The sequence below is a fragment of the Macrobrachium rosenbergii genome, chromosome 41 (assembly GCF_040412425.1).
Source record: "Macrobrachium rosenbergii isolate ZJJX-2024 chromosome 41, ASM4041242v1, whole genome shotgun sequence".
Classification (NCBI taxonomy): domain Eukaryota; kingdom Metazoa; phylum Arthropoda; class Malacostraca; order Decapoda; family Palaemonidae; genus Macrobrachium; species Macrobrachium rosenbergii.
In genome coordinates, this window is record NC_089781.1 from 84,710,099 (window position 1) to 84,734,966 (window position 24,868).

The 24,868-nt window shown below is 35.6% G+C and overlaps 1 protein-coding gene across 5 annotated transcripts; it reads left to right on the top strand.

Annotated features, from left to right (window-relative positions):
• The first annotated feature begins 195 nt into the window (after positions 1 to 195).
• On the top strand, positions 196 to 22,922 carry LOC136826946 (uncharacterized). 5 transcript variants are annotated; one of them, XM_067084541.1, is made up of 5 exons: positions 196 to 367; positions 11,439 to 11,795; positions 17,453 to 17,588; positions 19,412 to 20,170; positions 21,681 to 22,922. In XM_067084541.1, the coding sequence occupies exons 2-5, from the start codon at positions 11,440 to 11,442 to the stop codon at positions 21,801 to 21,803; spliced, it is 1,374 nt and encodes a 457-aa protein (XP_066940642.1). In that variant the 5' UTR covers positions 196 to 367; position 11,439; the 3' UTR covers positions 21,804 to 22,922. The 5 variants fall into 5 exon arrangements, with proteins under 5 accessions (XP_066940642.1, XP_066940643.1, XP_066940640.1 ...); XM_067084542.1 differs by having other exon boundaries at positions 338 to 367; positions 11,436 to 11,795; XM_067084539.1 differs by lacking the exon at positions 196 to 367 and adding an exon at positions 461 to 670.
• The last annotated feature ends 1,946 nt before the right edge of the window (positions 22,923 to 24,868 follow it).

Sequence of the window (24,868 nt, forward strand, 5' to 3'; positions counted from 1 at the left end):
TAAACTGCCTTAAAAACTGTAAAGATGTGGAAGCTTAAGGGAGTGATGAATAAACAAAAATCAAGCATAGTTGGGTAATCAAAAAACCATCAGCTGTAAACGCGTGTAGCTTAGTTAAGGGTCTCCTTAAATAAACAACGATGACCGTAAGAAATAGAATCCAATTTGGAAACTTGGGAGCTTGTAAAATCTTTTAAAGTATTTTTTCATTCACACCGGCAAAACCGTTCAATCGCCAAGCCTTATCATGTGAGCAGTGACAGGAAGTAAGAACTAAGATGTTATGCAGCCAATTATGCCCCGTGTGAAGCAATCGAATACTTTCGTAGAACAGTAAAGCCATACGAAAGTGACCAAAGCATTTAATGTAAGTCTAACGGCGAATGTATTATCCATGTTAGCTCACCACATAACAAATATAATGTTTTTAAATATATAAAAAATTTTTATTGGAAACTTTAATCTCATAATCTTCAATGTCAGACATTATTTTTAAGCGATTGGTTGTAACCTATCTGCTAAAACACACAGCTCACTTCTGAGTACTGCGCATGTATCTTACCGTGTTTGTGTTTACGAACGTGTTACGGTCTAGTGTCTTGTAATTTGAATTTTTATTTGTCACTTCCGGTTGTAGAAGGAAGTTGTTGTACCTGAACTAATTTTTAAGGTAAGATTAACCATATTCATTACATTAGTTATGAATGGTGCTGTTGGTTCAGTAGGTAAACCCAGGGTTATCCTAAATGGTTTGCCCTTGAACATGGCTCGCCCATCGATGGCCGTTGCTGATGGCAGCCCAGTTCTAGATATTTCCCTCGCGTTTTCTCGAGACTTGGAGACTCTACCGTATTTTCAATTGGGATTCTCTCCAAGCTTTGTAGGATATGCTTGAAATACGTAGGAATACCGTAGGCAAGTGGATGGACCCGTTCCTCTGCCGAGCAAGAATAGGTTTAGGCTAGTTGTCCTGTCTGCAGTAGGCTATCGCAGTTGGGTAGGGTAAAACTGAAGACTACTACCGCGGCATGGTTCCGGTCGGACGCCTGCCGGAATGTTTACCGCCTTTCATTTATGATAATGTGTGTGTTTATATTTTCTGTTTATGCCTATGGCATGTACGGTCTATCCTATGGTCTTTTGTTTAGTTTTTTACATTCATCCTCTGGTTGTTGGTACTGAACACTTTGCGCATTTGCATATAAATAAAACGGGTATTTCTAAGTATTAGTTCCGCATGGACTGTGTGGAATGGTTCCGCGAATATGGGAAACAGTCGGGCAGGAGACACATGAGTGGCTGAATTTTCACTTTTCACTCGACATTTAATTGGAGAAATAACAAAAAAATTAAACGTTTACGAAAACCTTTCAAAAGATTGAAGCTTAATTAACAAAATGAGCTATAGGAAACTGCCATATGAACTGAAATAAGCATATGAAGTCTTCGTAAAATAAGTGTTGAAGGCAATTTTGAATCTAATATGGCGTTGCCCCAAATACTGATGCAAAATGAATAGCGATTGGCCACTTCCTTCCCAGCGCTCATTTAACGGTGTACTGAACACTAATTGTGCTTATATATAATGTTTATAGATATTACTCAAGATTTTAGTTGTAATCAGCATGATAAAACAACATTTTGTTGCCTATACTGGTGAAAGTATGAGACATGGAATTCCCGTCTTGTCATGTGGTTGAACTGAAATGCATTTTTACCTCTAATCCATGGTTTTATCCTTACTGACATCACAACTGAAGCTCCACAGTGCTTATTTGATTGTAACTGTACACATTTTGTTCTTAATTCACTCACAATACCACTTAAAATACGTGAGAATGGTTGTTTACAGTACTCTACTCCATCAAAGTAGCGAAACTGTGGCAGGAACAATTTTCCAGCGTTATTGTGCATCTGGCTGCCACAAACATCTGAGAGTGGACGATGCAATAGTGAATTGTTTACGATAGAAATGTAGTATTTTGTTGTTAGGACGTTTCATTTATTTAAGTCCATATTACTAATGTATACTTCTTAGACATGTAATGTGTACATATGAATGTTACCACTCTTGCAAAAACGCAAGAAAGTTGAGTATGACAATTTATCTACAATTGGTACGGCAAAAACGTAAAAAACGCAAGAAAGTTGAGGATGACAATTTATCTACAATTGTTATGAGAGTCAAGATGCCATGACGTCAAAATACAGGCCTGAAATAATGGTTTTAAGTCCAAAATTATTAGTTAAAACACCATTATATTTGACAAAACTTACACTGTATGTGAATATATATATATATATATATATATATATATATATATATATATATATATATATATTAATAGATAAAAAAATAAATTATAGGAAAACGTGAAAAATAGCTACGCTGTAATGGTCACAGCAAAAGTGTTATAATTTGTCTCAGGAATCTGGTTTGTTCCAAGAACAAATATTTTCAAATGAATTATAATGAACACATAATATATTTACTCAATTTATAACCTTATTCTGGTGCTTAGCTACTTAATCATTTAAATATATATTATCTAGCCGCCTGGCATTCTGAAAATTCACTAGAGTTCCCCGTCCAAGCCCCATAGGCGCCAGCGTTTACCACTGATGTCAAGGAAACGGTGTCAGCGTCTATATGTACAAATATTTTGCAGGTTTAACACAGGAAATGGGCAGTTTGTTTACACAAGAGACTCTGCAAATATTGAGATAGCATCACTCGTCCATTTTTAAAGTGTTTTAAGTAAAAGCTTCAAGAGCGTCATGGCTGGTAAGTTAGCACCGCGCAGGGCAAAATCTTAATGAACCTCTGTTTAATTGGAAATATGCCATTATTTTGTAATTTAGGAGAAAACAGTTACTTTGATAGGAACGTACAGGTCTCGGCATGTTGTGCAGAGGGGGCCTCAAGTCTCACTGATGCTGATGGGGTAGTGTTGAAATGCATTTTCTGGAGGTGTCCAAACAACGGAGGAATTACGCAGTGTCTCATGGCCTGAGCGTTTACCCTATGTGGGCTGTTCAAGAAGGGGTTGGTCAAGGAAATCTATCATAAAAGAATCATACCAACCTAACGTATCCTAACCTAACCTAACCTAGTAGGCTGAAGGAAACTCCACTTTTTACCAAAAGTTCCTCTATAATACTGCACATGCACAGTAGCAAAAATATGATCAGTTTTGAGGTCAATTACAGTTAAGTGACAAAAAATAACAGTGAATTCATGATAAGCAGCGAAAATACTGTAGAAAAAGTCAACTTCCAAGGTAATACTTGACGCAGAGATAATACTTAGTTCTACCAAAGCTGATAGTTACCGAACCAAAGGGGCCTGGTAGTGGTCTTCAGTTTTACCTCAGGTAGTTTGCATGTTAGGTGGGTAAAGTCTGGTTAGGCTAGGACACTGAATTCTAGGAAAGGTTAGGTTTGGCCCGTTTTCACGGTCAGATTTGTCACGCCTACCCCTGTCTCTTTACTCTGCATCCATTCCCCATGGTGACACGGGTGTGGCCTGGGTGCTTCACCCTGGCCAGGTTACGACACAGTGCCCTAGGATAGGTTAGGTTAGGATGCTTCCCTGTGTGAATATGTCTTTGGTCTGCTTTTAAGCAGGTTGTGCCATGTGGAAATAGGCCTAACATATGGAAGTCTTCTGCACTTTTACCCTTAAATACAATAAACTACAGTACCCCAGTACATGGAGTATATCATCAAGAAATAGGCCTATGGTAGACAAGGCTTAATACCAGTGAAAAATTTGTTTAGGTCTAAGTATATTTTTAGGGTTAGGTGAAGGATTTGTGCCTAGGATGATTTCTTGTTGACCGAGATGGAAGCCAAGCTAAACGAACATGTTTGAACTGTTTGGGGCAAATTTGCCAAAAAATTGTTGGAGTTCTGTAGTTTGTAAATTACCATCCCAAGAGTCTTCTTACCAATAGAAAAAATTGGACAAATTCAGAGTCCAAGTAGCGAAAAGTGTGCCTTTCCAAGTGGTTACTTAGCTGATAGTAATCCTGTTAAAAATAGAGCTTTTCGCCACATTTGTGTTTCTGAAGTAGTGGCAACAAAGTAAATTGGATATACTGTATATACATAGTGATTTTTGGTAGGTTTCTCCTTTGAAGGACACTTGGTTCGCCTATCTACTATCATCATTTTTTTTGTAGTTTCATAGTAACTTTTGTAATAAGGAGCAAAGTTTATAGTTTGTATTATTACGTGGGTGACTGAAAATGTAGTGAACCAAAAGAATTATGTAGCACTGTTATTGATTTTCATTACATGATAAAATATATTGTAATAAATTATTACTATTATGGATGTATTCTGATGATGCCATTTTTAATGGATTGATACATTTCTTTTAGGTCACTGGTTTAATCATAGCATTCCAAAGTAAACTTTCATTGTACATAGGTAGTTTCATTAATGTCCATGAACTGAGTACATTACAGTATTAAAAATTGTTTCCATTGGGATTATTATAGAATGTGTGAATTAGTGAATCCTGAAATAGGACATAAAAAGGCGTATATATATCAAATCAGAGGCATTACAGTAAACATATGAATGCTGTATCATTTTTTCAACTATATATTCTACTTATTTATGTAGGTAACACTCACTGCCAGCAAAAGGAAGCTCCCACAACTTGATTAACCTTTTGAAGAAGGTATTTCTAGGTATTATCTCTCCCCTACCAATTGGTGACCACTCTAAAGTGTGTTGATCCTATTTCATTGCTTCATAATCCATCAGATTTGTTACTTTTGTTTGGCAAGATTTTTTTTTTTTCCCTACCTTTTTGGCCTTATGAAAGGATTGCACTTCTTTTACCTCTTTACAGAAAATATATCAGTTCAGATGCCTTTGAAAGAGGTTCAGTTCACCAGGGGAGGGGGCCGGGTTGGAAGTGTTTCGAAGGGTTTGAATGTACTTTATAAAGTAGCTGCACTAAATTATGTAAGAGTTGAATTGGTTTTAATTTGAGAAATTTTAGAAGAGACTGGTGGCGAGTTTTTCTAGCTATGATAAAAGGGAGGTTTCTAAGGGAATCTGATAGGTTCCAGTACTTTGCCTGAAGGCCTAACCCTCATAATCAATCAGTCTGCCATGAGTATTGTGTGGGAAAAAGTGGTAGAAGTGATTATGCAGCTGATAGTGATTATAACAGTGCTAAATACAGGATACGCAAAAATTGGATAAAAAATGGTCTGATGCTAGATGGTTTTAAGGAGACCTGATTTTAGACAGCAAAGGGTAGATATTTGTACATTGAGATCACCAACCATCAGACAGAACAGTGAGTTGACTGTATGGCTTTCCATCTACTGCTAAGTTTTGGAATTATTCTGTTTTGTATCTTCGGACTTCTTATTCCTTTAGTAGGCAGGTCTGTTGCTTTCCTAGTGGTTAAGCCCACCCTTCTTCCTTCATTGTCTTTTTCTTATTTTCTTTGGGCCTGGGCTAGAAAAATGGCATTAGTTTGCTCTTCAGTTGGCCTTTACTCTTTAAAGGATATAGTCATGGACCTAGAAAATGTGTAATACTGTACTACAGTAGTTTCAGTACAGGCTCATCCTAATGTAATACCCAACATCTGTCATTTTAAATATTAAGAACAAAGTACCATAATTGGATAACACTTGACAGGTATACTAAAAAAAAAAAAAGAAAAAACTGGGTAAATCTCTGTTGAAGTTCCTTAGGTAAAGAGTTTTGTTTTTGTGTTGGTTGTCCTTTAACATTAATACTGTACTGTAGATGGAAAATTTTGTGCTTAATTGGCTATATGACCACCATGTGTTTAGTCATGTTTTACTTTACATTTGGGTGTACAGTAGTAATGTTTGTTTAGATTACTTTTTTATTTACTTGTAATACTTCTGGTGTTCGGCACATGTATTGAAACATTTTTATTTTTCCCATATTATAATGCTAAGCTTGATATTTTTTGTTATGAAAAAAACTTTCCCAGTAATAAACTTTGTTTATGAGCACCTTGAATTAATTTTGGTTAGATATTTGCTGTAAAGCTATTTGGTTGTTTTGGTTGCTTTAAGAGGCTTTATATTCTTTAGTTCCTCAGAATAGGGAATTTCTGGTGCAGTGATGCAAATCTTTTGGTGTTCATGAAAGATGTTTCTTTGGATGATAAAAGTAATTTGTTAAAAAAATTCAATATACAGTATAGTATTCTTTGTTTCTAGAAAATAAAATACAGTAGAATCTTATGACAAATCATTGTTAAATGGAAATGTTTCTTAAGTCCAGACCAAGTAAATTTTTGCTTGCACTGAATTCCTGATAAACCCAGTAAGCAGAAATTACACAGACAATAAAGATATCAAATAATATGTTATATTTGTATAAAAGTTGTACTCAACTTTATAAAAGGGATAGACATAAACAAAGCAGTGAAATGTTGAACGGGGTGAAATTTTCTACTGTGCAGAGTTAGTCAGGGAGCGTAATAAACTGACTGATAGAACAGTCGTGATGGATGTGCTTGGTAAATAGCAGCTGAGGAATATACAAGGGACAAGGAACTGTCACGAAGGAGGACATGCTGATATGTAACAATAAGCCCTGTCTTCATTCACACACATCTAATTAGCATCCACTCACTTTGTTGTCATATGCACTGCTTCTGGTCATTTCACCCAGGCCAATTTAGGGAAGAGCCTTACCATACCCCAGTTTGTCAGATAGCACTGTCAGTTACCTGTCAAAATATGCTAATTGGGTAGTTGGTTATCAATAACTACTACTGTCATTGATGGCTTACTTTTGTTCCTCCACCAGTGCAGACAATTATTATATGTAAGCTTTGAATGGTCAATACTAGCTGTTGGTAGACCACCCTAATAGATGTACAATACAATAAAGGCTAATACTGTAATGCAGTTCCCATTGTGTGGATCACTGCACATGGATGTGAAACCTTTACTATGTTACATAAGCTGGAGTTTGTAAGAGTTTTTAATAAGAGTTTTTAATGTGTATGGATTGAATTCAAATGGTAATTGGATTACACTTTAATCTTTTTCACAATTAGGTTTTCTGTATTTGTATAATACAGTGTTGGTTTTAATTATGATAGCATATTCCTGTACTCTTTGTAAGACCTCTTTTTTGGCTTGCACAAGAGATGTTATTTGCTTGTGCATTTGTAGAAAAAACAAATGCTTGTTATTTTTTACATCCAATATACTTATGAGCCTATTGGTATGGTATGGTACTTACCAGTACTTATCTTCACTTAGGTTGTGCTACATATGTATGTATTGCATTGTTTTGTGTGTGGTTGATGACAAATGGCTCTGTGGAATTCCACAATATATTTGCAATTTGGACCTTATTTTCCATAAGAATTATTATACAGTACTACATTGACAGAGGTTGATATACAGTTTTCTGAAAACAAGTGTTATTGTGGCCAGTGCTATTCTTAGCTCATTTGCACATGGTCAGGAATCACTGGCAATTGTATACCTGATTTCCTAAGTTGATGGACATATTAGGTAGAGGTATTTGTATTTGATTAACATTGCCATGGTAATTAGAGTTCCAGTGTAGTAAGTTGTTGAATAGTTGTTTTTCTGTAGATGAGTTATGGCAGCCACTACTGGGTATGTGTCTGCTTTGAATGATACAAGACTAGTGTGGTGAAAGATTAGAATGGTATGAGATTAGGGCTTTATGTCACTTTCGGAGGTCCTTTTACTTCTCAAGCACTTTGTTGAGCAGAAGAGGTTTTATGCAAGGTTAGAAGTCTGAATACTAGACTATACGTGTAGTTGACACAGACTCTTTCACTGTTAAAGTGGACAGCAGGGTTCTAGAATGGTTGGTTCTTTGGAATGATACAAATAAGACTGCATGGGAATCAGTTTCTAATATAGACAGGCTGTCAGTTATTAGGATGAATGTGGTTAGCACTGGGATCATATTACTAACATCTTAACAGCACAGACTGGTGAGCCAGTAAGGCAGGGGTTTTGATCATGGAAGATGGGGACCTTATTGTTCTATAAATAGTAAATGTGTAAACCCATTGGTGACCTGCAGACACAGCCAGAGTGGTCAAAACATGAAATAAGGAGTCTAGTACCTTGGTTCTCATGATAACACTCAATTGCTGACCTGGTTCATATAATCCTAGATTCTGTTTGATTACAGAAGGTATTGGCCATTAGGTCTTGGTTCTGTACCTATTTTGTCAGATTGGTCATTCCCATGCATGTCTTTTCACAAGATCTAGCTTACTGGTTAAAATTACCCATATCCTTATTTGGTGTTTACTTTATTATTATATCCTTATATAATGTATAAAGTTGGTGAATGAGTCCACCAACTTAATTTTTTAGACTGACAGGGCTTCCACAAAGGATTTGTTCTTAGGGGAAAACCAGACAGGTTCCTATTTTCAATGCTCTTATGGTCTCTTACCACCTGGCTGTCCAACAACTTTTAACTTCTTATGATGAAATATCAACTTGCCCAAGATATTGGTGTACAGTGATCCAATGTAGGCTCAAGTCACAAATTTAATCAGGTGAAGTTTTTCTTTTTAAGACTGAGTGGCCACCTTACTGAAAGAAGCAAGTAACGTAGGTTGGTATACTTTCCTTGTAGTGGACTGCCAGGATTTGTGTGGTGTTTCTAACCACTTCCATTAGCTTCATAGCTCCTAACTTTTTATTTGGATGGTCAACCAACAGTCAGGGCTAGAAATTTAAGGCTTATGTAAAATAGTGGTTTATATGGTGTGATATGTTAATCATCTGAAACATTTCATAAATTTTAAAAGGTCAGCAGAAAAGTTTTAACCCAGTAGTAATTGCAGTTTGAAAACTGCATTGTGATGTCGGTTATTGAAAGAGTTAACTCATAAGTATATGTGACCTTGTGGTTATGTATGTTCTCTTAGTTATGTTTGTATAATTCTTGTCATTACTACTTTCAGTAATGGCATCTGACAGGGAGTATTGTACCTTAGTGTAGAGTGAATTGCATGGTAAATCTGGTAAATGTACTGGGAATCACTTGACTACAACTGCTGAGACCATTTTCATAACCATTGCAACAGTATCATCATCAATGGAAGACAGTCATAAAATCCAAATATGTGTGATATTTGGATTTGTGTTGCAGTTCCCTTTCCCATTCTTTCTTTAAATTTCTGGAAAACAGGCCACTCAAATGTTCTGCAACATATGCATTTGTCTGTCAGACCATAAGATTAACTTCCAGATGTTTGAGCTTAACAAATTTTTTATTAAAATCAAGTACAGTTAATAAGCCTAAGAAAATAATGAAGGTATTACCTCATTAATATGTTGAGAGCACATCACTAGTATGTTGAGAGTACCACATAACTGTTTAAACATTACCTGTATGCTGGACTGGTCCTGGTGTGACTAAGGCACAGAAAGATGTTCAGTAGATATGTTTTGCTAGTAATGTATAAAAGCTGCATGCTTGGTTTACCATTGTAAACTCATAATTGAGCGAAGTAATTCATGGGAACTAAAATAATGTTACCTTGCAGTGAAGTAAGCAGTTGGTACTCTGGATCATCTTACATAGTTTGAAGCAAAAAATGGTTCCCTGTCTCATTAACCAAATGACATTTTAAAAAGATTAAATATTTTATAGGCAAATTGCATGCTTCAGAGAATACAAACATACCCTACAGGGCCTATTACTTTGCTATTTTAAAGAGTAGACCAACTGAGAATATATGTAAGAAGAAAGAACTTGCATTTCCAGAAGGACGAGGAATGACCTTCGAAGCAGTATTACAGGCTCAGGAAACTTATGTTTAATGTGATGCGCAACATAGAGAAGTAAAGATCTGAGCAAAGAATATAAAATAAACACCAAGTGATATACACTTTAAATGTGTAACTGCTTGTAAATAAAAAAAAAAAGAATAGAGCAAAAATAAGTAGCATACAAAAGTGTGCTTAAGTGTATCTTCAGGAAAGGTAATCCAACTAAATTTTGGAATATTATGGTACTAAGGCCAGACTGATTACAGTATATGGTAGCCACTGGGTGTAATGCAACTAAGTTTGATGTGAAATAACCCAGCTGCAGTAAATGATAGTATAAATACTTAAGCAAGGTAGATGATGAGTACCTCAAACAACCCATATACAGTATACCCATTTGCCTCGTTTCTTCCTCTTGGTATCTACTTTGCTCTCTTGTTGACAGGCCAGGATCCAGTTGAAGAGGGAGGAGGAAGTTTCAGGGTAAAGATTTTTTCGTTTGTGCTGAGATTCGCCCTTCTGAATATCCCATGAATATTCACATTTCAGGTGAAATTGCATGCTCTTTACTGAACCATGTGAAATAAGAAAATTTTTAATTATAGTAGATTTTAATTTTAAAAAGAGTAAGTCAAGCCATTTTCTGGCTCGATTAATGACAATGCCATCACAGAAAAAACAAAAGTACAGTACTGTATGATATAGACAGTTGTAACAAGATTGGCAAACTGCTCTGTACTTTGGGAGTGTTTCTTCTTCCTGATAAGTACTGCCAGTGCTTGGATTTTGCATAAGTTCTCATTTGGTCTGATCTTTGAAATAATGAGGTAATAGCTTTGGTGGCTGTTGTTTTTATGAACAAAATAAACTAGTGGTGTAGGGCAGAATGCCCTTTAGAGGTACAAGATGTATATATAAAGTTCACTAACCCTTACTGAATTGCAAGCATGAAGATTTATGTGCAGTGTCACCTGCTGCAAGGTATCTCATTGCCTTTCAAATTTTGTGACTGTCATTTTACAAAAAATTTTACCCATTTTCAAGTTTCATTCAGGTCCTGTCCGGAATTTGAATCAGCGTTAAACAATATACTGTATTAGGTTACGAAATGTAATCATTGAACTGTATATTACAAAATTATTCCTCTTTCTGATTGTTTTGGATATGTCATCACAAGCTAGTGTGCATTTCCATGTTGATCAGTAACTAGGGAAAGACTGCTCATGAACATGTTTCATAGGAAACACTTCTCAAGCGATAAACGGAATCCCAACACCAGTTTATTCGAAACTCCTCATCACCTTCCTTTCCATGTATTCTTTAGTAGATACAGTACTCTGTATTTGTAATCCACTGCATACAGAGACAATACTCTTGAGTACAAGTTTGATTACTGACGCTCTTGTAGAACATATTATTCAAATTTAAGTCCTCCACATCATCAGCAAAAGGATTATGTTTTTAACATTATCATGTCTTGACAAGGGACCCACGTTTCTGAAGGATTAAGAATTGGATGCTTGTATAAGGCCGTGTTTAAGCTGCTGTGTACTAACTTTATTTTCTTTCCCTATATCTGCTGCCAGACATTTCGAGATGTTTGGTTGCTGCTAAGTTGGTTCATTCCTGTGCTTCCAGCAGTATGTTCGCTAAGGATTCAGGAACTGGGAGAGGAAGAGGGCAGTCATCCTGGGGAAATGACTGGAGAGGTTATGATAATGATTCCAGTTTTGGACGCAACCAGTCTCATGACAATAAGGATGATTTTCAACATCAGGGATTTGGAAGAAACCTAGATCAGGAAGATTCAGATACTTCAAAAATTGTTTGCCAGAATTTTCTACAAAATAAGTGTATGCGTGGCAACAATTGCTTGTTTCTACATCCTCCTAATGCATCTGGTTCATCAAGTTCAAACCTTAAGAGACAACAGAACCCTTGGCTTAACTTCTGCATAGATTTCCAAAGAGGGCAGTGTCCATTCTCAGATGATTGCAGGTTAGTACTCAAAATTCAGAAGGCTTAATTTACAGGTCTACTGAGTATACTAATGACCATGTTAGAGGTAACAGTCTAGTGTTTCGTATTACATTCCATATTTCTCCAGGAGAAATTTATCCTCATATTTTAAGATTTGTTTCAGGTCAAGTCAATTACTGTGGCTTACCAGCTGAGAAACATTGGGCCATTTTATTTAGAACAATTGAAAACCCTCACTTAGCACTGCTCCTGAGGGGTGTAAATAGTTGAATGTACTGTGTCGGTCAAGTACAATATCCATTATGAGCAGAATAATTTTTTTTGATGTGCTTCTGTGGATGTTGCTTATTCCATCATCACAAATGTCATGAAAAGTTGAAGACATTGGTTTGAAGGTAAGTATCCCATAAGGGAAAAGTTCTTGGATTCCCAGGCTCTTCTTCATAGGTTTTTGTTAATTTGGCTCCAAGACTTTGAAATTGACTGAATGTTCTAAGCTAGGTTGTAGAATTTATTTGGATTAAGACTAAGGGTTTTACCCTTGTGGTTTGCATTTGTATGAAGGTAAGTAGATAGTAATAGTTCCATGGAACTTGATAGCCTATAAACATTTCTCAGTATAATGAGGTTATCATTGGACAAGTTTTCAAGACATTGGCAGTTGATTTTCTTTTCATTGCCTTTACCTTCCCATCAGAAATATATTTGTCTTTGAGACTTATCACATTCTTTTATTGGAAACATTTAACGATGCATTTGTCAGTTCCCATCTACCAGTGCTCGAGTGTCCTTGGAGTCTAAATGCAATACATCTGACAACAGCTCTTTATAACAAGGAAATGGTACTTATCTTATTTTTATGCTGGTAATTAGCTGAACAGACTCCAATACAAGAAAATATGGTATCTGGATTGATGTATGGCATTCAGTATACGTATGACTGATCTGATATGCTGTACTTATCTTTTTTCCACATCAACCACTTGTAAATTTGAGTAAAAGACCAGTTCTTGGTCACAAAGTTGGGATTTTTCTTAGCCCAAGTCTAGTCTGGAAGGTTTACAAAGCTTCGTGAAAAGGATTGGATGAAGTCAAGTTTATCTGCTATACTGTACCACTTATTCTGTAACTGGTACAGTACTGTACTTCACTATTTATACTATATCTTCTCAAGGCTGTACTCCTCCTAGAAGTGACTTAATTTTCATTTTACTTGTTAACATACAATTTCTGATATTTCAAGGAAGTAGTCATTACTGTGGCCTTTTACTTTGCTGCAATTGGGTGGCAATTGGTGTTTCACCCAGTGGTTGGTTTTATCTTAGCTACATTCTTATCTTGGCTGAAGTGCTTGGTCTATCAGTGTCTTTTAAAGTTAACAGTACAGTTTTTAGATATTGATTTATTGTAATTTATGATAGGCAATGTAGTAGGGTGTAGTAAAGTATAGCATTAGTACTCTCTTGAAGTTCATTTGGATTAAAACAACTTTGCAGGTAAGGTGCATCCAGTATTTAGAGTTAAGAGAATATTAAGGATTGGAGTTATTAGTGTGTTTGTTTGAGAAAGAATTGTTTTTGAAAGTGTTGGCTATTTTAAAAAGTGTGCTCGATACTCTATAATTTTTGTTTTATTTATTTATTATTTTTTAGGACTTCTACATTATGGAAGGGATTGTTAGAGAGGAAGCTACATTCAAGTGTGAAAATGTAACTCATTATGAAGGGAAACACTTTGAAATGTCCAGAAGAAGAGGGTTACTCAGGAACCCTGGCATAAAATGCACAAGACAAAAGAATGGTGAAAACATTGTGTCTAATTCTCTAAAGGGAACATTTTATGAAACATTTATGATGATGATGATGATAAGGTTTTGACACCTCATATTGAAGAATACAAAATTTTTAGGGAAGTTCTAGTACCAGTGGGACCCTGGTTCACTTCTCATTGAGTATGTCCCTTGGCATAATCATGATTCAGTTTATGCAAAAAAAGTGTACAAACATCTGTAGTTTTAGAAGTCAGCTTCGTTGGTAATTTCATTGTTAAATTTTGCATATATAATTAAAGAATTCAGTTCTTGTCTTTGTAAAGCTAAGCCAGCATCAGGTATTCAAGGTTTTGTTTGGACCCTTGATTGTTTGTAGTATAATGCAGTATGCTTTGGTTACCTTATGCAGATATACAGTAATAGGTATTAAGATTTTCCAGAATTCCCAAAACTTTAAATACGGCATTTTTAGAATTTGGCATAATAAGACCTTGTCATTTGGAATTTTGACACATTACTCCCTCTGATAAAACTGAAACTGGCAAGGTATTCCTGGTTAAAGTAGCCTATTTGGAAGATAGATAAATATGAATCTGAACCCAAAAGCTTAATGTAAAAGGTGGTTTCTGTTTGTTCCTTAACAAGAAGAACAAGAAAGTTGTAAATATTAAAGTCTTTCATAAAAGGATGGTTCTGATATGTTTTAAATGAAGAGTAATAAGTTTATGAACTCTAGAGCCAAATGCAATGGGCCATTTCTGTTATTGAATAACTGGTTCAAGAAAATTATAAACTCTGAAAAGCCTGCTCTGTAAGGTTGGTTGTCTCAGTATTTAAACATGGGTAGGAAGAAACTTTTGAAATTGAAAGCTTCGTGCAAAGAGCTGGTTCTCTTTGATCTTAAGTGAGGGATAGAAGTAGGAGTTAGAAAAGTTTTTTGGCAGCCAGTTGCTAAATAAAGGGAGGAATTGCAAGAAATTGCATGAAAAGATTGTGCCAGCAATGTGCAATAATACTTATTCTGTTATATTCACATTACCATAAGAACGTTGTGTTAGTCACAGTGTATGCATGCAAGTCTTTAGTTAGGTGAATGGAGTGCATTCCATTTCTTGTGATGAACATATTCGACTAGCCTAGCATTAAAATAAAATTGCACTTGAAGAAATTGCAAAACAGTAATGCATTATACATGGACTTATTTTATTAATTTTATATTTGGTAATATTGTATATGCATAGCATAATAATGTAGTTATGTATTCATAACAATTCATTCCTGTGAATAACAAGTACGAGGCTTTCATTCATGACAAAGGCTTGTGAGAAAACATTTCTTCTTTCTTGGGAAGAATACAACGAAAACCTGATTGGCAAGCTGAATTTCCTTGAAGATCTGATAGCCAGTCACACCCCTTTAGAAGTGAATATTTAGCAAAAGGCACTAAGTTTGAAATATGTCACTATTGTGGCAGTTATACTTGTGCTTTTGCTTTTGTAATGAAAATCATAGCCTAGCATGCTCTAACCAACCCTACCTTACAGTCTTAAAACATCGACATGACCAAATCCAAGCGTACCATAACTTAAATATTCTTAAAAGACTTGCGTTGCATTACATCCTAGCCTAGCCTTATTTTGAAATGCTTAGAACTCTTGCATTGGAAAAATTAATGGCTGGATGTTGGAGATGCTGCAGTGGCAGGTTATCTGTCTCACTCTCTCCTTTGGTAAGAGACTCAAGAATAGCTGGCGGAAGGACTGGGACGTTGGTTTCTCCAGGAAAATATCAAGTTTACATGGAACCAGGTTTTTTTTTTTTTTTTTTTTTCTCTCCCCATTATTTTTACATTGAATAACAAAATGGTGCAACAGTTAAGCAAGCATTCACATATGTTTGAGAACACAATTGGATAGATTTATGAGAACACAACTGAATAAAAAACATGAACTTTCTGACCATACTCCAGTTCCCCCTGACAAACATGATTGCTATAGGCAAGGCTAACACTGCAAAAAATATATGTATTTGAACTCTTTGTATATTCAATAACATGCATATACTGTAGTGTAATAATTATGTAGCCATGGGTATTTGTTCCTAAAAATACATAGTTAAAGATGAATTTTCATCACCAGTCTCTGCGAAGTCTTTAGAGCAAAAAAAAAAAAAAAAAAAAAAAATTTCTTTTCTTTTGAAGTGAATTTTCAGCTTACTATAGTATATTTCTTAATTAATAATAGATAATACACTTACAGATGCTATGCTTCAAGGAATACTGTAATTAGCTAGCATCCCGAGAAGAAACATCCATGTGCTTCCTAGAATAATTTTTTATCTTTCTTAGGAGAAACATGTAAAGTGTAATTCTTAGTATAAATGCTACTAAATGTAAAAAAAAATTTACTCAGGAATATAAACAATACATCTAAAGGGAGAACGAAAAAGTGACACAAAATTAGTTTAGTCTTACAGTTCTTGACAGACTGACTGGAGCTTCATATTCTATAGTGTTACAGTAATATAATTCATACTGAAAAAATCAGATATGAAACATTTTTTTATGATATTTTGGACAGCAGTATACCATCTATCACTGTGGTGTTTCTTATTAAGAGCATGCTATTTGGATAGTAGATTTTCATGAATTTCTTAAATGAAGAATATTGAAATATTTGTGAAATGAGGAGTGCTGATTATAAGGAGGATATCTGCAGATTATTAATCAACTTTAAGGTGGTCAAGATCATTCGTGAAGGTCTTAAGTTCCCTCGCAGTAGACTTTTCAGGCATACTGCCCTCAAGCATGTTGATTGTCTTGAGTTTCGCCACAAGAGTAGTTGCCTTCCTCCTCCTCATATCGGTAACAGGAGACTCAGATGGCTGTTTCATAGACATGACTGGATGCTTGAAAACACAGTGTAGATACAGGAGAGTATCAAAGTAAAGAAAAATAGTGTAGTAGCAACAAAAACTGTAGTGCAGGGAATGTATACTCAGTAACTGAGTGGCAGAGATGTCTGCCTGGCTGCCTAGCAGTTGCAAGATTATTGTAGCTGGCATTGCTTGACTGGGAAAAAAATCAAACTTCAAAATTCTGGTCTACAGATATGTTCTCACTATTGCTGTCATAAATTTAATAAATCATAAATCAGACAGTCTTAACTTGATGTAGTTGTACAGTGTAATGTGATGTATTAGGGTGTGTCCACACCACAGTAAAACACATAAACACTTGACAGCAACTTCTTGTATGTCACAAACAGGTTGAATATAAGTTGACAACTTACTGGTAGTCATAACCAGTGCTTCAAATGATTATCCAGCATTGGCCAAAGATTTGTTCTACACCTGTGGTCATTGACATGTTTACAAACTTTTTATGCTAGAAATTTTGTTGGACAAAAACAATATATTGAATATTAATACTAAGGAGAAATTTTGCCTTATTTCATCTTTATTGCCAGATTTTTTTGTCATTTTGTACTTACAGGTTTTGAAGTTAAAAGAAGAGTTTTTTAACACATCTAAAAAGTTATGTGTTTGGGATAACAGCCTCAGTAAAATCATGTAGTTATGGACATTTCTAAGCCTTCAGTTCATGCAGAAGTCCTTGTAGTTGAAACCAAGGAATAGCTTTCTTAAAATATTGTCTGTAATTGGAGAACACCCTTCAAAAAGAGAGAGAGAGAGAGAGAGAGAGAGAGAGAGAGAGAGAGAGAGAGAGAGAGAGAGAGAGAGAGAGAGAGAATAGCCTATGGTTTTAGAGTCTGAAGTAAATTTTAGAACTTGTTTGGCTGTAAATTATTTATTTTATAAAATTTATGTTAAACATACAAGAAAGTTTTTAAAGTTTTAAGCATATGAGAAGAATTTTTTCTGATTGAATTTTTTATGCCGACAGACTATTGCATGTCAGCAGACGAGATGAAGCTGAATATCAATCAACTGGAGATATTCCTGCCGGTGTGGTGGAACAGGCAATGTCAAAAGCAATGGTTATGGAATGGGCATATATTGGCACTCATCCTCATTGTAAGGTCAGTAGTTACAGTATTAATTGTTTTCTTGCTATGTGAACTCTATTTAAATTGACTTGTACCTATGGAAATAAAAACCAGAGCTTGTTATGTAAATTTAAGTATCCCTTAGTGGCACGCTGTAATTGGTCACTGAAATTCGGTAACGACGTATTTTTTCTTCGGCCATTGTCAATTGAGGATCCCTTTCTGTGCTCCTGCCAAGTGCTTCTTCCTTGCCTTATCTGTGGGCACAATACTCCCTGGGTCACAGTGATTCGTTTTACAGTATTTTGACTAAAGTGGTAATAGCAACAATAGAGAAGAAATTATCTGCATTTTGATTTTAGATTTTTTTCCAAGCAAGCAGTACAGGTTATTATAATCACTAGTGAATACTGGGCATCCAGGAAAAAGCAGTGCTCCCCATCTCTCTGTCTGTCACCCTGCTGCTAATGTGCACAGCTAACAGACTGTCATGTTTTGTGTTGCTACTATTTTTTTCTGGGACACCCTGTCATATCTGGGTTGTGTTTTTATGTATCTGGCATGTGTACAAAATGGCCATGTGTGTCTCCTGCCACTGGTGAGAAGAGGAAGGCAGTTACTCTTGAAAAGCTTATGGATAATTACCAAGCATGAAGGCAGCATGTTCATGATGGCTGCTGCTCAGGAATGCAGACGTTCACAGTCAATGATCTAAATCATCTTCAAGGATAAGTGAATTAGTGGTGATCCAGACAAGATTCTATTATTCTGGGTGCAGGCCATGAGGTACTATCCAAGAAGGACCTGAATTCTTAGGTCAGTGTCTGCACCTCTTTGTTAGCACTGGCAGGCATAAGATGGAGTATTCAGAAAAACTTTATGGGTTCATGTTATAAATCAAATAGGTTTAAAAAATGTCATGTAAACTCCCCTCAGACAGAAAAGCATCTCGCCTAAGGTACTAAGAGAACATAAAGCTGTGACTGAATGGCTGAGTGACTAGTTCTCCTCTGCCTTACCCCTTCTCTTCCTTCCTTTGTCAGGCAGCAGCTCAGAACAAGTATGTGCTAGAAGGAGCACAGATGGAGATGAGCTACACAATTTAGTATCCAGTCTTGGTTGCTTTGGCTTTTAAGATACGACTGTCTTGGCTGTCCCTTTTAACCTGTGTGTATGTTTGTGTGTATTAAAGCTGTAATCTTTACCTGTAAATTTATATTGAACAGATTTTAGCTACCTTCTCACTTGCCACCCTTGTAGGGGTCTCACTTGATTCTCTGAGGTTTTCGTAAGCAAGGGAGAATTGACACACTTCTCACTCAGGTGTAGGGGCCTACCACTGTTGCATCCCTATGTCAGATAAAATAGGAGATTACAGGGGTTGGCACTCACCTACTCACTGTCGTGATCAGGAACGTGACATTTATGGGTGAATATTCAACTTACCTAGTGAGTGAGTTCCATACATATTCTTAGGTATGCAAACCAGAGCCCCTATCATAATCCTGTCTAAGCCAACCTACTTAGTTCCATATAAAAAGGAAAAGGTGCTTAGTGACAGAGGAAGAATGGGGCCATCACCCATTCACCGACTTCACCCCACTTAACTACTTTGTAACCAAATTTCAGTGACCAATTCCAGTTTGCAGCTGAAGAGTAATCTTATAGAAAAGTCTTCATTTTGTTATTACCTGTGAAGAATATAAGTTACTTATAAAAAGTTTGTGATATTTTAATTTTATAAATTGGTATCTTGTATTTCAGTATTATTCTGACAACAGAGTATTTTTTTATAGTTATATGGTATCTTTACTGTAATTACTGTAGCTGTTCGGTTTATTATCCACTTTTTGCAGGAGTACTTGCAAGGAGCATGTAACATGAGGGGGTGCAATTATCGACATCTTAACACAGATCAGTATGTTGTGGAAGTACTAGCTGCGCTGAGAGAAAAATTCATGATACCTCATGATGAAATGTTTCAAGATACCAAAGGAAGTGGCTTTCCTGGGGACAAACAGGGAGGTGGTCAGTTTGGAATGCGCCAACAAGAGCCGGAGAGGTTTGGAATGATGCAAGGGGATGATGGGTTTGACATGCAAAAGCAAGGAAATGATCAGTTTGGGATGCGCCAACGAGGAGGTATGCAGCAACAAGATGACAAGGACAATTTTGGAATGCGTCAAAGAGGCGGTGATCAGTTTGGAATGCTCCAGGGACTTAGGGATACCTTCGGAGGCAATGATTTTGAGCCAGGTGCAAAACGCATGAGAGGGATGGATTTTGATGGGGACAAAAATTCAAGAAATAGGAAACAGGGCAATGATAATTCTCGGGGGACAGGAAATGAAGACTTTTTAGATGAACTTAGAAGAAAGAACATAAATGCTAACAAGAATAATGATGAATTGAGAAAAACTGCACAGAATTTGGAGTCAGAAAACCAAGAACTTCGTAAAGCTCTAAGATTAGCACTAGACCTTAATGCTCATGCAAGAAATTTACAAGAATTTAGAGATCACTTAAGAGAGATACAAGCAACACTGAGAAAGAGAGGCTACAGAGTAGAAAAATATTCCAGTTCGGGCTCTTGGAGTGAAATGCCAGTGGATAGAGTAAGTATTTATACAGTATTTAACTTTTAATGTTTTGATTTTGTGAGAGTAATTGTTCGGTTACAGGTTCATTTTTATAAGAAAATATGTTTGAACTAGAAAATTTTACAAGAAATTTTGTTTAACACGTAAAAGTATGAACGTCATGAGTTTTAGAATGTAAAGCTAGGGTATTCAGAATCCCCCAGTTTGGGTTTCATTCAGACAAAGTATTGTCAAAGATCAAGATATGCATGCATACATAAGTACAGTAATAAGTAATGAAGCATTTGATTTGATGAGCAGATTTACACAGAACAGATTGCCCTTATGCATTAAAAAAAAAAAAGACAAGATTTGAAGGAAGTAACCTGGAATATATCAAGCAAGGAATAGTGGCTATAGAAAAATACTAATGCCAAAAAAAAGAGGAAAACAATTTAAAGTAGATAGTTTAAAATTTTTGGATCGTAAACCTAGAAATGCAGCCTTAATGACAAAGTAAAATAACATTTTACCCCAAATTAATTTCCTTAAACATATAAAGTCAGCTTCAGCTTACTCTGCAATCTGATGGTGATAGAGGTGTGCCCAACTTACTGCTCACTGTTTCAGTTAATAAAATCATTTTTATCCTATTTTCCTTATGACTGCATTGTAAAATGTAACAGTTTTGTATTGCATTCATGTATCTTGATCTTTTTTGCAGCTTGACATTGATGGTGTTTATATTAGCCTTCAAATTGTAGACATTGTTGTCATCTACATTATTACACTTCTTGCAGTAACTAACTTCATTGCACAATGCATGGCTCCAACACGAGTTGTGTTGTGTCCTAGATAAATTCATGAATTCTTATAGTAGTATGTGGCTGACTAAAGGTTTTAATTTCTGCATTAGTGAAAGATCCTGTTATTTTGCTCACTAATTATAAATAAATATTAGATTTATAAAACAATTTACAAAATTTTCACAAATAGTAGATAAAAGAAGACAGGTATATTTGGATATTTTACCTCAGTACCAAGGGCATTTCTAAATTCAGTAGATAAAAGAAGACAGGTATATTTGGATATTTTACCTCAGTACCAAGGGCATTTCTAAATTCCGTAGACTTGAAACCTCACCTTTGAAAAAGTAACCAAAAAATTTTTCTTATGGTTTGTTTCATTGAAATAGTGGTGTGTGTGTCCAGATTTGGTGGAACTATGTCAGAATTAGTTATGGTCCTCCAATAGAATTTTCAAAATCCTTGTCTCCTTCATTCTTCAAAGTTTTTCACATGGACTGTACTTTGCATTAAATAGTAATTGGCCCACCTAGTGTCGATATGGATACAGTATTTCTATTGCACATAATTGTCATTGTTGATACATATTTGGATTCATCATGTCTTTCCTTTTAGGTTAATATGAGTATTAAAACTCCTAGGGTTTGTTTTGTGTTTAAGGTGTAGGAATTTGAATTGAAGCCTACATTTTCTAGTTGGAGTACTAGTTTTTCTTAATGTAACATTTTCTCTTTCAACAGCCACTTTCCAGTCAAGAGGGCAGAATGGGTGGTGGAGGTGAACGATATTCCTTAAACATGGACAAAAGAGACTTTGACAGAATGGATATGCAGCGCTCGGTTGCTGGCCGTTTTAATTGGTAGCTGATTGTTATTTAGAAAAGCCATTGAAAGTCCCTCATTAGAATTTAAGAAATTATTTTCTAAGATAATTCCAAACTTGCTGAAATAACGTGGTAAAACCAAAGTATTCATACTGTCATAATTTTGTAAGGAGAAGTATGGGAGAAGACTTCCATCTTTGTCATTTTTTAGGTGCTCAGCAACTACACATGCTAAAGATTTAAGTTGAAATTCATTCAACTATGAATTGATTTTGAATCCAATAGAAGGTCAGCGTAAATAAGTTACAATCATAACTGATTGTCTCTGTGAAAAGGGTGATCTGTACCTATGGGAAGGTAGTCTTGCAACTGACAAAAACAAAAGTGTATACAGTGAAGGAAGGGCTTGTCATGATTGGATGGCTTGTGTAATTTACCATTGTTATTTCGTTAGGGTGCGTTAATATTAACTTTTGTGTTTGTTAACTTGCAGTAAATTGGTAAAGAAATTACCTACAAGCCACAGGATCATTTTTACCCAAGGTGACTGATATTGTTAACCATCATGAAAGATAATTAGAAACTTGTAGGATTCCATTCACCCTTTCTTTGGTATCTTGGTATGATTTTTTTTTTCCTCTCCCTTTGTTAGCATAACCCACACAAATGTTAGAGAAATCATAGACAATAGATGAATTCCTGGTACAGTAGGTTATACTGATGAAACTTTACAGGTTTCATGTGCACTGTTAAAGTCCAGTTGCTGAGCAGTTTGCTCTCCCAGTCCCATAAAGTAGTAAATTATAGGATGTGAATACTTGGGATTATCAGAGACGTAGAACTTCAATTTCTGAAACAAAAAGATTGAAGTACTGTATTAGTATTAAGAATGCTTGTTTCAAATTCAGTAACAAGTCATTTATCCATTAATATCACCAGAGTCAACCATCATGTATTTTTATGGTAAATCTCATGCAATAGTTAGGTATGCACTTAGTCTCCATGTAGATGATTAAGCGATACAGTTTAATTATCCGTATGTGTTAACTTGAGTTTCCTCGCTTTACTTTGGAAAGTTGTTTAATTTATAGTACAAAACATATTGCAGTTTGTGTTGTAATCCAGCATATATTACTTTTAAAATAAAATTACCAATGTTCTATGTCTTTTCTTATCTAGTTGTTAAGGGTAATTGTAATTTATTTGTTTATTTTTTGCTGTAAAATCATATTGCGTGGGAGTTAAGCTGTGGCGCTTTAAGTTGTATCCCCAAGGGGGTTTATCTTTTACATTAGGTACAGAAAATATATGATCAACTCCATTTTGTCTACTGTTTAGGTAGATATTATTATTATTATTATTATTATTATTATTATTATTATTATTATTAGGAGGAGGAGGAGGAGGAGGAGGAGGAGGAAGAACACCACTCTTTGAGGCAAGTTTTGTTGAATAAAATGGCTGCATTTTGCATCTCAGTATGAAATCAGTTCACAAAATGCATCCATTCTATTATTATTACCATTATTATTAAGTGGCTTACAAGGGGATAATGCCATCAGTGCACCTCACGCTGTGCAATGTAGGTAAGGTGCTTTGCAGCTTGTACCCGTAGCTACCCCTTTCACTCCCTTTACTATGCCTCCATTCATATTCTCTTTCTTCCATCTTGCTATACACCCTTTCCTAACAATTGTTTCATAATGCAACTGTGAGATTTTCCTCTTGTTACACCTTTCAAACCCTTCTACTTTCAATTTCCCTTTAAGCCAGAATGACCTTATATGTCTCAGTGCTTGGTCATTGGCCTAAATTCTATATTTATTAAGTGGCTTAACCAGACAACTAAACTGATTGGTTTAGCTTGCACTACATTGATAAGAATCAATTTTACTTTTCCAAGAGAGGAGGGTTTGAGGTTGATACTGCAGTGAAGAAAAGGGTGTTTCTAGCCAAAAGTGAAATCAACATTTTGTAAACTGTTTCACAGATAGGATGGAAAAATAGCCAATTTTTTCTCAAAATGGGGATTTGAAAGTGCAAAACATGAAATACAAGCCACATGAATGTTTAAACTGTAAAACAGACACTTAATTTGGTTAACACAAAGGTATTTTAGCCATGTGCATTTTGCTGTTTGCTTGGTAGATAATTAAAAAAATATAATGGGTATTTTTTACTTAGTGAGGATGGTTTGATATCTTCATAGGAGGAAAAGTACCATATTTATAAGCTATAAACCTCATAGGGGGTATTGCCATCAGTGCACCTCATGGGGTGCACTGTAGGCATTACTAAAGGTTCTTTGCAGTGTGCCTTTGGCCCCTAACCATAACACCTTTCATGCCTTTTACTGTACCTCCATTCATATTATCTATCTTCCATCTTGCTATCCACTCTCCTATCAATTATTTCATAGTGCAACTGCGAGATTTTCCTCCTGGTACACCTTTCAAACCTACCTACTCTCAATTTCCTTTTCAGCACTGAATGATCTCATAGGTCCCAGTGCTTGGCCTTTGGCCTAAACTCAACATTCCATTCCAATCCATTATAAGCTATAAATGTAAGAGGTGTTTGCTTCACAAGAACCCATTTACAATAGCCCACATTTTTGGTCTTGATAAATATTTTTTTCCCAATTTCAAAAAAGAAAACATGCTGCCTTGCTACCAAGACAGTGAAAGTTTCTCATGGATTCTTGTTTCAGTCAGGCAAGAGCCTTATTTTTGTGAATGTGGCTTCTTGATGACAGGTTTTGTGTTCCTGTACTATTTATATATTTTATTACATGACCTTTTATTTTTAATCACAAGTTTCTGTTTTAACATCTAATGTTGCTTCGTTGAATTAAACAAAATCAATGAAAATCACTGGGATAAAGACAGACTATTCCTAGGAAGGACCTCATCTTAGGTGGTTGGAGTTTTTGTTGCTTTGCTCTGCCACATAAGATAGTATTCTGCTAAGAAAAAATACAAGTATAGTTTATGGTTGCTTTAAGTTGAAACCACTGCTTTTCTTTTGTCCAATGTAAAGTTTCTTTTTCATAGCATATTTTCTTTATATATAAAGTAAAGTAAAATGAAAGTGTGGAAGGGAAGG